General features: G+C 42.5%; 1 protein-coding gene across 1 annotated transcript; it reads right to left on the reverse strand.

Annotated features, from left to right (window-relative positions):
• Positions 1–1,979: 1,979 nt before the first annotated feature.
• LOC138341637 (uncharacterized) lies at positions 1,980–14,267 on the reverse strand. The gene is made up of 9 exons (XM_069293130.1): positions 14,139–14,267; positions 13,657–13,829; positions 13,443–13,542; positions 3,993–4,038; positions 3,731–3,877; positions 3,455–3,682; positions 3,108–3,276; positions 2,256–2,580; positions 1,980–2,084 (listed from the first exon to the last, which is right to left on the reverse strand). The coding sequence occupies exons 1-9, from the start codon at positions 14,265–14,267 to the stop codon at positions 1,980–1,982; spliced, it is 1,422 nt and encodes a 473-aa protein (XP_069149231.1).
• Between the last annotated feature and the right edge of the window lie 224 nt (positions 14,268–14,491).

Below are 14,491 nucleotides of genomic sequence, written 5' to 3' on the forward strand. Positions count from 1 at the left end.
GTCATAATCACAATAATCACATATAAGATATAAGAATTCATGTACTTACTTCAATGAGAAAGAGTAAAATCTGAAAGTTCGCTTGATTAATAAAACTAAAATCACCAACAATTACTTACAAGAATCTCAAAGTAATCAAGAATCTCACAAAAATTCTAATGAAAATATAAGGCCTAACGAAATAATCCAGAGTCTAATAATGGTCCAGAGTCTCAAAATGGCCCAGAGTCTAACCTCAACAACAAGGTTTTTCAAACTATTTATTGAAAATAAAAACCTAATTAAACAAGGACTCTATTTGCTAGAAATCAGTCAAAACGCAGTTGGGTCGACGGACATCGCGACAGACCGTTATGGTCACGATGGACCGTCATGGACTCTGTCGTCCCATACTTGTGCAATTTCTTCTGCTGCGCTTTTCATTACCCTCGACGGCAAGTATACCAATCATCACAGGCACAACGGTCTGTCAAGGGTCTTCGTTCCAAAACACTTAAACTCTTGGAATATGGGTGCTGGACTACTTCTCTGAACTTCATGACGAACATTCAGGACGGACCGTCATAGACACGACGAACCGTCATGGACTACGTAACCCCACACTTGGTCAGACTTCCCCATCTTCCTTCAGCACCTGTAATTGTCACAAGCTCCGTAGGTGGTCTCTTTTTCATTTTTTCGCTAAAAAACCTCCGCATTCATCTTTGGACAGATTTCCTGCAAATAAGGAGAAACTTATATAAAAATTAGCACAAAAAGGCTTTTAGACACACTGAACTTAAGGAAAAAGTATTAATAATACCGTGAAACCACAGTATATCAATGTGGTAACAAAAATAAAACTCTAATTGCTGTTTTCTATTATTTGCATATGACTTCTGCCGACTATAAGCAGTAGTCATTCTGTCCCTAATCACTCTGACCTTCTCTAAGGCCTAATGAATGATCTATGGACAGAAAATCGATTACTCTCCAACCTCGTACTACCCAACTGGAGATGTACACATCCTACCATACAATGCCTCAAACGGTGCCATTCCAACGCTGGAGTAATAGCTATTATGTGAGAACTCCATCGAAGGCGGATGGTAATCAGAGCTACCCCTGAAGTTAATAACACATGCTCTCAACATGTCATCCACTGCCTGAATGGTGCGCTCTGCCTGCCCATCAGTCTGAGGATGAAGAGCAGTACTAATCTTTACCTATGTGCGCAAGCTCTTCTGGGAAGATCTCCAGAAATGTGAAGTAAACTGAGCTCCTCTATCTGAAATGATAGACAAAGGAATCCCATGCCATATCAGGATCTCATAAATGTAGGGTCTCGCATAATCCTCAGCTCTGTAAGTATACTTCAAAAGGATAAAGTGGGCAAACTTAGTCATCTTGTCCACAATAACCCATATGGAGTCATGTTGTCTCCTAGTCCTTGGAAAAAGAACCATGTAGTCTATATTAATGGCCTCTCACTTCCATATCAGAACCTTAATAATTTGAGTAAGACCACCAGGCTTAGGATGTTCTGCCTTAACCTGCTGACAATTAGGACACTTGGCCACATATTCTGCAACATCCTTCTTCATGCCATCCCACCAATAAATATGCTTAAGATCATGATACATCTTGGTGGAACCTGGATATATGGAATATCTTGAACCATGGGACTCTACAACAATTCTGGTATACAAATTATCTACATCTGGCACACACAGCCTATCCTGGTACCTAAGTATGCCTTCACCTCTCAAAGCGAAAGACTCATTCATCTTTATCAACGTTGAGTCCTTTATCTCCATTAACACAAGATCGACATGCTGACCCTGCTTGACTTCAACTACCAAGGATGATTTAGAACTAGGATGATCTGAGACAAGTAGAGTCAACTTATCGCACACCCAGTCTGGCCAATCTGTGTACATCTTTGACTAACTCTTTCTCCACATCCTCAACGTGAGTTGTGCTTCCCATGCACATCCTGCTCAAGCATCAGCTACAACATTAGCTTTACCTAGGTTGTAGTGGACATTCATCTCATAGTCCTTCAACAGCTCCAACAATCTCCGCTGACGTAGATTCAACTCGCTCTGTTTGAACACGTATTAGAGCTTTTTGTGGTCTGTGAACACATCTACATTCACACCATACAAGTAATGTCTCCACATCTTAAGTGTGAACACCACAGCTGCTAACTCCAGGTCATGAGTGGGCTAATTCTTCTCATGAACCTTTAGTTTTCTTGACGTGTAAGACATCACCTTGCCACCCTGCATAAGAACACAAACCAAACCAGCCCTAGATGCATCACAATAAAGAGTGTAATTCTCAACACACTTAGGCAAAGTAAGCACCGGCCCTGAAGTGAGTCTGTCCTTGAGCTTCTGGAAACTCTTCTTAGTAAGAGCTGTCAATGGGGAATCAATGGAAGAAAAACCCTCCACGAACCTGCGGTAGTAACCAGCCAATCCCAAGAAGCTACAGATATCTATGGGAGTAATATGTTTTGGCCAGTTCTTAACAACCTCAGTCTTCCTGGGGTCCTCCTCTACACCTTGATCGGACATAACATAACTAGGAAGGTCACTGATCTCAGCCAGAATTCACACTTGCTGAATTTGGCATACAGTTGATGTAGTCAAAGTATTTGCAAGGTTAATCTCAAATGTTGTTCATGCTCTTCCTTGGTCTTAGAGTGGATGAGTATGTCATCAATGAATACTATGACTAAAGAGTCCAAGTACTTACGGAAAACCCTGCTCATAAGGTCCATAAATGCAGTAAGTACATTTGTGAGACCAAATGACATAACTAAGAACTCATAGTGTACATAACGGGTATGTAAGGCTGTCTTTGGGATATCTCCATCCTTAACCCTAAGTTGATAGTACCCTGAAACAAAGTCAATTTTTTAAAAGAATCTAGATCCTTGGAGTTGGTCAAACAAGTCATCTATTCTAGAAAGTGGATAGTTGTTCTTAATAGTGACTTTGTTGAGTTGCTTATAATCAATACACATTGTAAGGGTTCCATTTTTTTTCACAAACAACACCGGAGCGCCCCAAGGGTATATGCTCGGTTGAATGAAACCCTTATTAGTGAAATCATTTTACTGCAGCTTTAACTTTTTGAGTTCAGCTGGAGCCATTCTGTATGGAGGAATAGAAATTGGTGTAGTATTGGGTTCTAAGTCGATACCAAAGTCAATCTCTCGAGGAGGAGGGACTCCAGGCAAATCATCAGGAAATACATCTAGGAACTCATTCACAATAGGCACTGAGTCTATGGAAGGAATGTCATTATTTAAATCATTAAAACTCAAAATACGACATAATAACCCCTTGTACATCATTTTATTGGCCTTAAGGTTTGAAATCAAGGGATTAGGACGACTGGAGTTGTTATCCTCCCAGACTAAATCTCACAATTCTACTACGACAATCGAAACAAATATAACAACTGTGAAGCCAATCCATGCAAAGGATAACGTCAAAGTCATGCATGGGTAACTCAACCAAGTCTTCATACATAGTCTTAGCAGTTACAACTATTGGGCAATCCTTGTATACTGTATCAGTTCTTACATTTTCTCTTAAAGGTGTACTAACAACTATAGGATCATGGATAACTTCAGGAAATATTTCAAAAGTGAGAGCGACCAAAGGAGTTACAAAGAAAAGCGTAGACCCTGGATCAAGTAAAGCATAAAAATAAGTTGAGAATACTTGCAGCATACATGTGACCACATCAGTGGACTTCTCCTGCTCCTCCCTGCCCTTTAGGGCATAGAACCTGTTCATCCTAGGAGGCTCGGTTGTTGCTGCACTATGTGGATCAGGCCTGAGCATTACCTCTAGTCTGACCTTTGTTCTGTTGTCAGTCTCTAATTATATGCTCACTCTTACCGCAGCCGAAACAGGCATTGGTGGCCTGTCTGCACTCTCCACTGTGAGCACGGCCACAATTAGCACAATTCTATTTGGGACGCGGCATCTCACCTTCATTTACCTTCTTGGGCTCAGGTCTGCCTCTTATTGTAACGACCTGTTTAGTCGTTTTGAGCAGCAGATTTTATTTCTGGAAAAACAGGCTGAGGCAACGGACCCCACGACGGACCGTCATGGGCACGACGGACCGTCATGGGCACGACGGACCGTCATGGGCACGACGGACCGTCGCAGGGTCTCATTTCAAAACACTTAGAAAATCTGAAATTGTGTACTGAAAATCGACTCTCTGAACTTCGTAACGGAATGGCAGGACGGACCGTCACTGGCGTGACGGACCGTAGCAGATTATTCAGTGGAAATTGACTCTCTGACCCTTGCGACGACCTGCAGGACGGACCGTCGCAGGCACGACGGGCCATCGCAGGTTGCGCAATCCCAGTCTGGGTCGGATTTCTTGATACGTTTTAAGGGACATTTTTTACTATTCTTGCCTTAATTATAAAGTTAGTGGGTTAACGTTAATAAGTCTAATTACTTGGGGTTTAAAAGAGGTAACCTTAAGTTAATTAGTGGGGCATTATTGCCATCTTTTATTCTTAATTATATGTTAATTAGGGTAAAAGAAAGAGGGTTGGAATAAGAGAAAAAGAAAGAGAACGAGTAGAGAGAGAGAGACGAAGAGGATAGCAAGGATTCTGAGAAGATAGCTTGTTGATCGCAATTCTTCGGTGGAAGTAGGTTATGGTTTTTATGCTATTCGTAGTAAACTCTTAATAGCGAATGATATGTATTGGGTAGTGTTGTAAACCCTTCTATATGCTTAATTGTATGTTTGCATGAATGTGATTATATAATTGTGATAAAATAAGCATGATGAAGCTATTGAATCCTAAATCTTGAAAAGCCCTAATCTACTTTGTTAATGATAATGCCTTGGTATAAAACAAAGCTTGATGAATGAAAGTAGTGAGATTAGGGGATCGGGTGCCACGTTCCGGTACCAGGATAGTATATGAGGATCGGAGTGTCACGTTCCGACACCAGGATAGAATATGGATCGGGTGTCACGTTCCGACACCAGGATAGAATATGGATCGGGTGCCACGTTCCGGTACCAGGATAGAATATGGATCGGGTGTCACGTTCCGACACCAGGATAGAATATGGATCGGGTGCCACGTTCCGGTACCAGGATAGTATGTGAGGATCGGAGTGTCACGTTCCGACACCAGGATAGAATATGGATCGGGTGCCACGTTCCGGTACCAGGATAGAATATGGATCGGGTGTCACGTTCCGACACCAGGATAGAATATGGATCGGGTGCCACGTTCCGGTACCAGGATAGTATATGAGGATCGGAGTGTCACGTTCCGACACCAGGATAGAATATCGATCGGGTGCCACGTTCCGGTACCAGGATAGAATATGGATCGGGTGCCACGTTCCGGTACCACGATAGTATATGAGGATCGGAGTGTCACGTACCGACATGAGGGGAATAAAGATAAAGAATCTTGAAAGATGTTAATATATTCAATCTAATGAACCTAATTCCCAAATGAGTATGATGTTGAGGCGTGAGTCCTCATTGATGAGCTTGGTGTTGTAACCAAGGGTTATGGTAACTGTAAATGTTGCATGCTAAGGATATTAGTTGATTTTATGATATTATTTAATATATATTGTTTTCTATTTTGAGTTGGCCGATGATATCTACTCAGTACCCGTGTTTTGTACTGACCCCTACTTTTATTGTTTTCTTCTTGTTTATTTGTGGAGTGCAGCAAACGTGCCGTCGTCTTCGACTCAACAGTAGTTCAAGCCAGTCTTACTACATCGGAAATTCAGGGTGAGCTAATGCTTCTAGCTTGGACTGGATCTTCTTTTTCAAGTCTCGATGCCTTGAACTTCCGGCATGGACTAGCTTCTTATGTATTTTTAGCTTCTTAGAAACTCTTAGAATTAGTAGTTTAAAGTAGATGTTCTTGTGGTGATGACTTCCAGATTTTCGGGAATAATAGATGTTGAATTTTAGAAGTTAATGAATTGGTCTTGATTTAATGAGTTTAAGTCTTCCGCATTACTTTATGTTGATATTATATTGAAATGTTAAGGTCTAGATTGGTTGGTTCGCTCACACAGGAGGGTAAGTGTGGGTGCCAGTCGCGGCCCGGTTTTGGGTCGTGACAAAACTTGGTATCAGAGCATTAGGTTCGTTGGTCTCATCACACAAGAACGAGTCTAGTAGAGTCTTAAAGAACGATAGGGGGATGCCTTTACTTTTCTTTGAGAGGCTATAAGACTTTAGGAAAATTCCATTCTTTCATTCTTTCTTTGCTACTACTTGGGTCCAATTGGTATCTAGGTGATACAAATTGGTATCTGACCATCTTCACTCTATTTCGCAGATGGTTAGAACTAGAGCAACGACTACACCAGCACCAACATCAGCACCGGGGGGACAGGGTGCGTCTGAACAAGCCAATGGGGATGTAGTTCGAGGAAGAGCAGCGGCAAGAGGCCGTGGTAGGGGTCGTGGGAGGAGGTCCTCTAGGGGACGAGGACGAGCACCTAGTCCATCTGATACTAGGGTAGTGACTCCTCCACCGACTGAGGAGGTAATAAGAGAGGGTGAGGAAGGGGAGAATGAACAAGTGCAAAATGAGGAATTGCCACCCCAGCCTACCCCAGAGATGATCAATCAGGTTCTCGCCTATCTCAGTGGGTTGTCTGATCAAGGTCTGGCACCTCCAGTGTTTTCTGCGCCAACACCTCCGATTTCAGAAGTGCAACATGCAGCCACTATGGCTCCTCGTATGGATGCCTCATTGGACATAGGCACATTTCCACGTCTGACTACTGGGCCTATAATGACAAATGATCAGCATGAACTTTTCAGTAAGTTCTTGAAATTGAAACCTCCGGTCTTCAAGGGTGCTGAATCAGAAGATGCTTATGATTTTCTGGTTGACTGTCACGAGCTACTACACATGATGGGTATAGTAGAACGGTTTTGTGTGGAGTTTGTGACTTATCAGTTTCAATAGAACGCCAAAATGTGGTGGCGGTCACATATTGAGTGTCAACCAACAGAGGCACCACCTATGACTTGGGCCTCATTCTCTAGCTTGTTTATGGAGAAGTATATCCCCCAAACTTTGAGGGATAGGAAAAGGGATGAGTTCTTGAGCCTAGAGCAAGGTAGGATGTCGGTCAATGCATATGAGGCTAAGTTTCGTGCTTTATCCCGGTATGCCACCCAACTATGTTTCAGTCCACAAGAGCGGATTCGCCATTTTGTGAAGGGGTTGAGGTCAGAGTTGCGGATTTCAGCCTTACAGATAGCGGCTACTGCAAAATCCTTCAAAGAGGTGGTAGATTTCGTGGAAGAGGTGGAAGGAGTGAAGCCAGATGAATTCACCATGGCACCGACATCAAAGAGGTTTCGAAAGGGAGGCGAGTTTAATGGTTCTTACTCTAGAGGACAGGGTTCCGGAGGTTACGCAGTTCGACCCATTCAGTCTTCACTACAGACTGTAGTTGGGGGTCCACCTCCGATCGGTCAACACTTCTCTGAGAGACCTATGCATGAACCCAGAGAGTGCTATGGATGTGGGGATATTGGACATATTAAGACATATTGTCCAAAACAGAGTTATAAACCTCCAAATGTTAGAGGTAGAGGTGGTCATGGTAGGGGCCGTTATTCTAGAGGACGTGGTGGTCGAGGTAATGGTGGTCACCAAAATGGCCGAGGTGATGGGCAAACTGGAACCACTACATCACAACATGGTAGGGGCAATGGACAGACAAACGATAGGTCCCATTGTTACGCTTTCCCTGGGCGGTCTAAAGTGGAGGCATCTGATACTGTCATCACAGGTAATCTTCTGGTTTGTGATTGCATGGCTTCTGTATTGTTTGATCCTGGATCCATATTTTCTTATGTATCTTCCTCATTTGCTAATGGTCTAAATTTACATTGTGAATTACTTGATATGCCTATTCATGTTTCTACTCCGGTGGGTGAGTCTGTGTTAGTTAAAAAGGTATATAGGTCTTGTTTGGTGAACTTTGTGGGGAGCAATACTTATGTAGACTTGGTTATGTTAGAAATGGTTGATTTTGATGTAATTCTGGGTATGACTTGGCTTTCTCCGCAATTTGCTATCTTGGATTGTAATGCTAAAACGGTGACGTTAGCCAAGTCTGGGACAAATCCGTTAGTGTGGGAGGGTGACTACACTTCCAATCCAGTGCATATCATCTCCTTTCTTCGTGCTAAGAAAATGGTTAGTAAAGGGTGTTTAGCTTTATTGGCACATCTCAAGGATGACACTACCCAAGTACCTTTGATTGAGTTGGTTTTGGTAGTCCGCGAGTTCTTGGATGTGTTCCCTGCAGATCTTCCTGGTATGCCACCAGATAGGGATATTGACTTCTGTATCGATCTTGAACCGGGCACACGCCCCATTTCTATACCCCCTTATAGAATGGATCCCACAGAGTTAAGGGAGTTAAAGGCCCAACTTCAAGAGTTGTTGAGGAAAGGCTTCATTAGACCAAGTGCATCTCCTTGGGGTGCCCTGGTTTTGTTTGTGAAGAAGAAGGATGGGAGTTTTCGGATGTGCATAGACTACAGACAACTGAATAGGGTAACTATTAAGAACAAGTATCCTCTTCCTCGCATTGATGACTTGTTCGATCAATTACAAGGTGCTTGTGTCTTCTCTAAGATTGACTTGAGATCTGGTTATCATCAATTGAAAATACGGGCAACGGATGTGCCAAAGACTGCTTTTCGAACGAGGTATGGACATTACGAATTTGTGGTAATGTCTTTTGGTCTTTCGAATGCCCCTGCTGCGTTCATGAGCTTGATGAACGGAATTTTTAAGCCATATTTGGACCTCTTCATGATCGTATTTATTGATGATATATTGGTATACTCAAAGAGCAAGAAGGAACATGAAGAGAATTTGAGAATGGTATTGGAAATGTTGAGGGAGAAAAAGCTTTATGCCAAGTTCTCTAAGTGTGAGTTTTGGCTAGATGCAGTGTCCTTCTTGGGGCACGTGGTTTCTAAGGAGGGAGTGATGGTGGATCCTTCTAAGATTGAGACAGTGAAGAATTGGGTAAGACCTACTAATGTGTCAGAAATAAGGAGCTTTGTTGGGTTAGCTAGCTACTACCGTCGATTTGTCAAGGGATTCTCTTCTATTGCTTCCCAACTGACGAGCTTGACTAAGCAAAATGTTCCATTTGTATGGTTGGAAGAGTGTGAGGAAAGCTTTCAGAAGCTCAAGACTTTGTTGACTACCGCACCCATTCTCACCTTGCCAGTGGAAGGTAAGAATTTCATTGTCTATTGTGATGCAGCCTATTCGGGTTTGGATGCAGTGCTAATGCAAGAGAAGAATGTGATTGCTTATGCTTCAAGACAATTAAAAGTGCATGAACGTAACTACCCAACTCATGATTTGGAATTGGCCGCGGTAGTGTTTGCATTAAAGCAATGGAGACACTATTTATATGGGGTTAAGTGTGAGGTCTATACGGATCATCATAGCCTACAGTATGTCTTTACTCAGAAAGATTTGAACTTAAGACAGAGGAGATGGATGGAGTTACTAAAGAACTACGATATCACTATCTTGTATCATCCGGGAAAAGCGAATGTTGTGGCAGATGCTTCAAGTAGAAAAGCGGGAAGCATGGGAAGTCTAGCTCACTTGCAAGTTTCTAGACGTCCATTGGCTAGAGAGGTTCAGATCCTGGCTAACGACTTGATGAGGTTAGAGGTAAATGAGAAGGGAGGATTGTTGGCTAGTGTGGAGTCAAGATCTTCTTTTCTTGACAAGATTAAGGGAAAACAGTTTAATGATGAAAAATTGATCCGGATCCGAGATAAAGTGCTGAAAGGAGAGGCTAAGGAAGCACAAATCGATGAGGAAGGTGTTTTGAGAATCAAGGGAAGGGTATGTGTACCCCGAGTTGATGATTTGATTAACACTATTCTGACAGAGGCTCATAGTTCAAGGTATTCGATACATCCGGGTTCAACCAAGGTGTACCGTGACCTAAAGCAACACTTTTGGTGGAGTAGAATGAAGCGTGATATTGTTGACTTTATTGCCAAGTGTCCAAACTGTCAACAAGTAAAGTATGAACACCAAAGGCCCGGAGGAACACTTTAGAGAATGCCCATTCCGGAATGGAAGTGGGACAGAATTGCAATGGATTTTGTGGTTGGTCTTCCAAGAACAATGGGTAAATATGACTCCATTTGGGTGATTGTTGATAGGTTGACTAAATCTGCTCATTTCATTCCGGTAAAGATGACTTACAATGAAGAGAAGTTAGCCAAGATCTATATCTCAGAAATCGTTCGATTGCATGGGGTTCCACTATCCATCATATCAGATAAAAGTACGTAGTTTACTTCTATGTTTTGGAAAACATTGCATGAGGAATTGGGTACTAGGTTGGACCTTAGTACTGCGTTCCATCCTCAGACCGATGGTCAGTCTGAAAGGACGATTCAAGTGTTGGAGGATATGCTTCGTGCATGTGTGATAGAGTTTGGTGGCCATTGGGATAGCTTCCTACCCTTAGCGGAGTTTTCATACAATAATAGCTATCACTTAAGTATTGATATGGCCCCATTTGAAGCATTGTATGGGAGGAGATGTAGGTCTCCCATTGGTTGGTTTGATGCATTCGAGGTTAGACCTTGGGGTACTGACCTTTTGAGGGATTCGATAGAGAAAGTGAAGGCTATTCAAGAAAAGCTTCTAGCGGCGCAAAGTAGACAAAAAGAATATGCAGATCGAAAGGTTAGAGACTTAGAGTTCATGGAAGGTGAACAAGTCTTGTTGAAGGTTTCGCCAATGAAAGGGGTGATGTGATTTGGTAAGCGAGGTAAGCTTAGCTCAAGGTATATTGGTCCATTTGAAGTACTTAAGCGAGTAGGGGAGGTGGCTTATGTGTTAGCCTTGCCTCCAAGACTGTCCGGACTGCATCCGGTATTCCATGTGTCTATGTTGAAAAGATATCATGGGGATGGAAATTACATTATCCGTTGGGATTCAGTTTTGCTTGATGAGAATTTGTCTTATGAGGAGGAACCTGTTGCCATTCTAGATAGAGAAATTCGCAAGTTGAGATCAAGGAGATTGCATCCATCAAAGTTTAATGAAAGAATCGACCCGTTGAAGAAGCCACTTGGGAGAAGGAGGCGGGTATGCGAGAAAAATACCCATATCTGTTTACAGATTCAGGTACTCCTTTTCGCCCTTGTTTTCCTTCTTGTGATCGTTCGGGGATGAACGATGGGTAAAGTGGTATCTATTGTAACGACCTGTTTAGTCGTTTTGAGCAGCAGATTTTATTTCTGGAAAAACAGGCTGAGGCGACGGACCCCACGACGGACCGTCATGGGCACGACGGGCCGTCGCAGGGTCTCGTTTCAAAACACTTAGAAAATCTGAAATTTGGTACTGAAAATCGACTCTCTAAACTTCGTAACAGAATGGCGGGACGGACCGTCACAGGCGTGACGGACTATAGCAGATTATTCAGTGGAAATTGAGTCTCTGACCCTTGCGACGACCTGCAGGACGGACCGTCGCAGACACGACGGGCCGTCGCAGGTTGCGCAATCCCAGTCTGGGTCGGATTTCTTGATACGTTTTAAGGGACGTTTTTGACTATTCTTGCCTTAATTATAAAGTTAGTGGGTTAACGTTAATAAGTCTAATTACTTGGGGGTTAAAAGAGGTAACCTTAAGTTAATTAGTGGGGCATTATTGCCATCTTTTATTCTTAATTATATGTTAATTAGGGTAAAAGAAAGAGGGTTGGAATAAGAGAAAAAGAAAGAGAACGAGTAGAGAGAGAGAGAGACGAAGAGGATAGCAAGGATTCTGAGAAGATAGCTTGTTGATCGCAATTCTTCGGTGAAGGTAGGTTATGGTTTTTATGCTATTCGTAGTAAACTCTTAATAGCGAATGATATGTATTGGGTAGTGTTGTAAACCCTTCTATATGCTTAATTGTATGTTTGCATGAATGTGATAATATAATTGTTATAAAATAAGCATGATGAAGCTATTGAATCCTAAATCTTGAAAATCCCTAATCTACTTTGTTAATGATAATGCCTTGGTATAAAATAAGGCTTAATGAATGAAAGTAGTGAGATTAGGGGATCGGGTGCCACATTCCGGTACCAGGATAATATATGAGGATCGGAGTGTCACATTCCGACACCAGGATAGAATATGAATCGGGTGTCACGTTCCGACACCAGGATAGAATATGGATCGGGTGCCACGTTCCGGTACCAAGATAGAATATGGATCGGGTGTCACGTTCCGACACCAGGATAGAATATGGATCGGGTGCCACGTTCCGGTACCAGGATAGTATATGAGGATCGGAGTGTCACGTTTCGACACTAGGATAGAATATGGATCGGGTGCCATGTTCCGGTACCAGGATAGAATATGGATCGGGTGTCACGTTCCGACACCAGGATAGAATATGGATCGGGTGCCACGTTCCGGTACCAGGATAGTATATGAGGATCGGAGTGTCACGTTCCGACACCAGGATAGAATATGGATCGGGTGCGACGTTCCGGTACTAGGATAGAATATGGATCGGGTGCCACGTTCTGGTACCAGGATAGTATATGAGGATCGGAGTGTCACGTACCGACACGAGGGGAATAAAGACAAAGAATCTTGAAAAATGTTAATATATTCAATCTAATGAACCTAATTCCCAAATGAGTATGATGATGAGGCGTGAGTCATCATTGATGAGCTTGGTGTTGTAACCAAGAGTTATGGTAACTGTAAATGCTGCATGCTAAGGATATTAGTTGATTTTATGATATTATTTAATATATAATGTTTTCTATTTCGAGTTTGCTGATGATATCTACTCAGTACCCGTGTTTTGTACCGACCCCTACTTTTATTGTTTTCTTCTTGTTTATTTGTGGAGTGCAGCAAACGTGCCGTCGTCTTCGACTCAACAGTAGTTCAAGCCAGTCTTACTACATCGGAAATTCAGGGTGAGCTAATGCTTCTAGCTTGGACTGGATCTTCTTTTTCAAGTCTCGATGCCTTGAACTTCCGGCATGGACTAGCTTCTTATGTATTTTTAGCTTCTTAGAAACTCTTAGAATTAGTAGTTTAAAGTAGATGTTCTTGTGGTGATGACTTCCAGATTTTGGGGAATAATAGATGTTGAATTTTAGAAGTTAATGAATTGGTCTCGATTTAATGAGTTTAAGTCTTCCGCATTACTTTATGTTGATATTATATTGAAATGTTAAGGTCTAGATTGGTTGGTTCGCTCACACAGGAGGGTAAGTGTGGGTGCCAGTCGCGGCCCGGTTTTGGGTCGTGACATCGCACAACTCTTCTGCCCCTTATTTAATCTTGGATACTCACGAACGCCTCTCTTTTTGTGGTTATCCTTTACCTGCTGGACATGCACCATCATCCTAGAGAGGTCCAGGTTATCATGAAGCATCACAGACCGACACTCCTCCTCCAGATCTCCATTCATTCCTGTGAGGAACCTGCTCATCTCATCCCTTGCTGATTGATACAAGGGAAGTAGCATACCTGGATTGTTTGAAAAACTACAATACTCATATCATCCTTGTTGTTAGATACTATGGAAAATAGCATACCTGGATAGTTTGATGAACTTTAGGGAATATTCCTTGACTGTCATTGATCCCTGCTTAAGGTTGATAAAATCCTCAACCTTCACCTCCCTCATCTCCCTGGAAAAAAATCTCTCCAGGAAACTTGTCTTAAAAAGCTCCCAAATGACCAGAACTCCGCCCAAAGCTCGGCTATCCTGCCACATCTTGCAACAAATATGTGCAACATCCTTGACCTGATAGGAATCCAACTCTGCTTTCTAAGTATCTATGGCCCCCATAGCAACCAAAATCTTATGCACCTCATCCACAAACTCCTGGGGGTCCTCTGGAGTCTTAGACCCTGTGAAAATAGGCAGGTTCAATCTCGTGAAGTCTTAGAGCTTGTCTGACATGCTACGCACTGGTGGGTTCTCCCTCTCAACATTCTGTCGGTTGACCTAGGCACTCATGGCTTGGGACTGGATAGTGATTCTCTATGCCATCAGGGACAGAGATGCTCGCACCTCCATATCTGTCAACCTAGCTGGGTTAACTCGCATAGCCACTTTTTCATCTAGAACATACGGTGGGACCTGATTGTCCCCAGCAGCTGCTACTCCTCTCCTCTGACCAATAGCTCTCCTAGTGTTCATTATTTGTAAACAACAAGGATTTGATTTTAGACATGCTCATAACGCCAAGAATTCAAACATTAGGAAAGGCATGATAAGATCAAAAGAAGGGAAATTTTTCTATGCACCAAGCAGTCTCTAGCTTAAAATAGTTGTGCACTTCACTACCATGACTTAGAAACTACGCAATCTGGTTGATGTGAAATTATTATTCTCGGAATTTAACCTAGTGCTATGATACAAAC

Source organism: Solanum lycopersicum, chromosome 1 (assembly GCF_036512215.1).
Source record: "Solanum lycopersicum chromosome 1, SLM_r2.1".
Classification (NCBI taxonomy): domain Eukaryota; kingdom Viridiplantae; phylum Streptophyta; class Magnoliopsida; order Solanales; family Solanaceae; genus Solanum; species Solanum lycopersicum.

Coding starts and splice junctions, on each gene's coding strand:
- LOC138341637 (XM_069293130.1), bottom strand. CDS start 14,267: ATGAACACTAGGAGAGCTATTGGTCAGAGGAGAGGAGTAGCAGCTGCT. Junction 13,830..14,138: donor CTAGGTTGACAGATATGGAG/GTGCGAGCATCT, acceptor AAGATGTGGCAG/GATAGCCGAGCTTTGGGCGG. Junction 3,683..3,730: donor GTCCACTGATGTGGTCACAT/GTATGCTGCAAG, acceptor TACTTGATCCAG/GGTCTACGCTTTTCTTTGTA.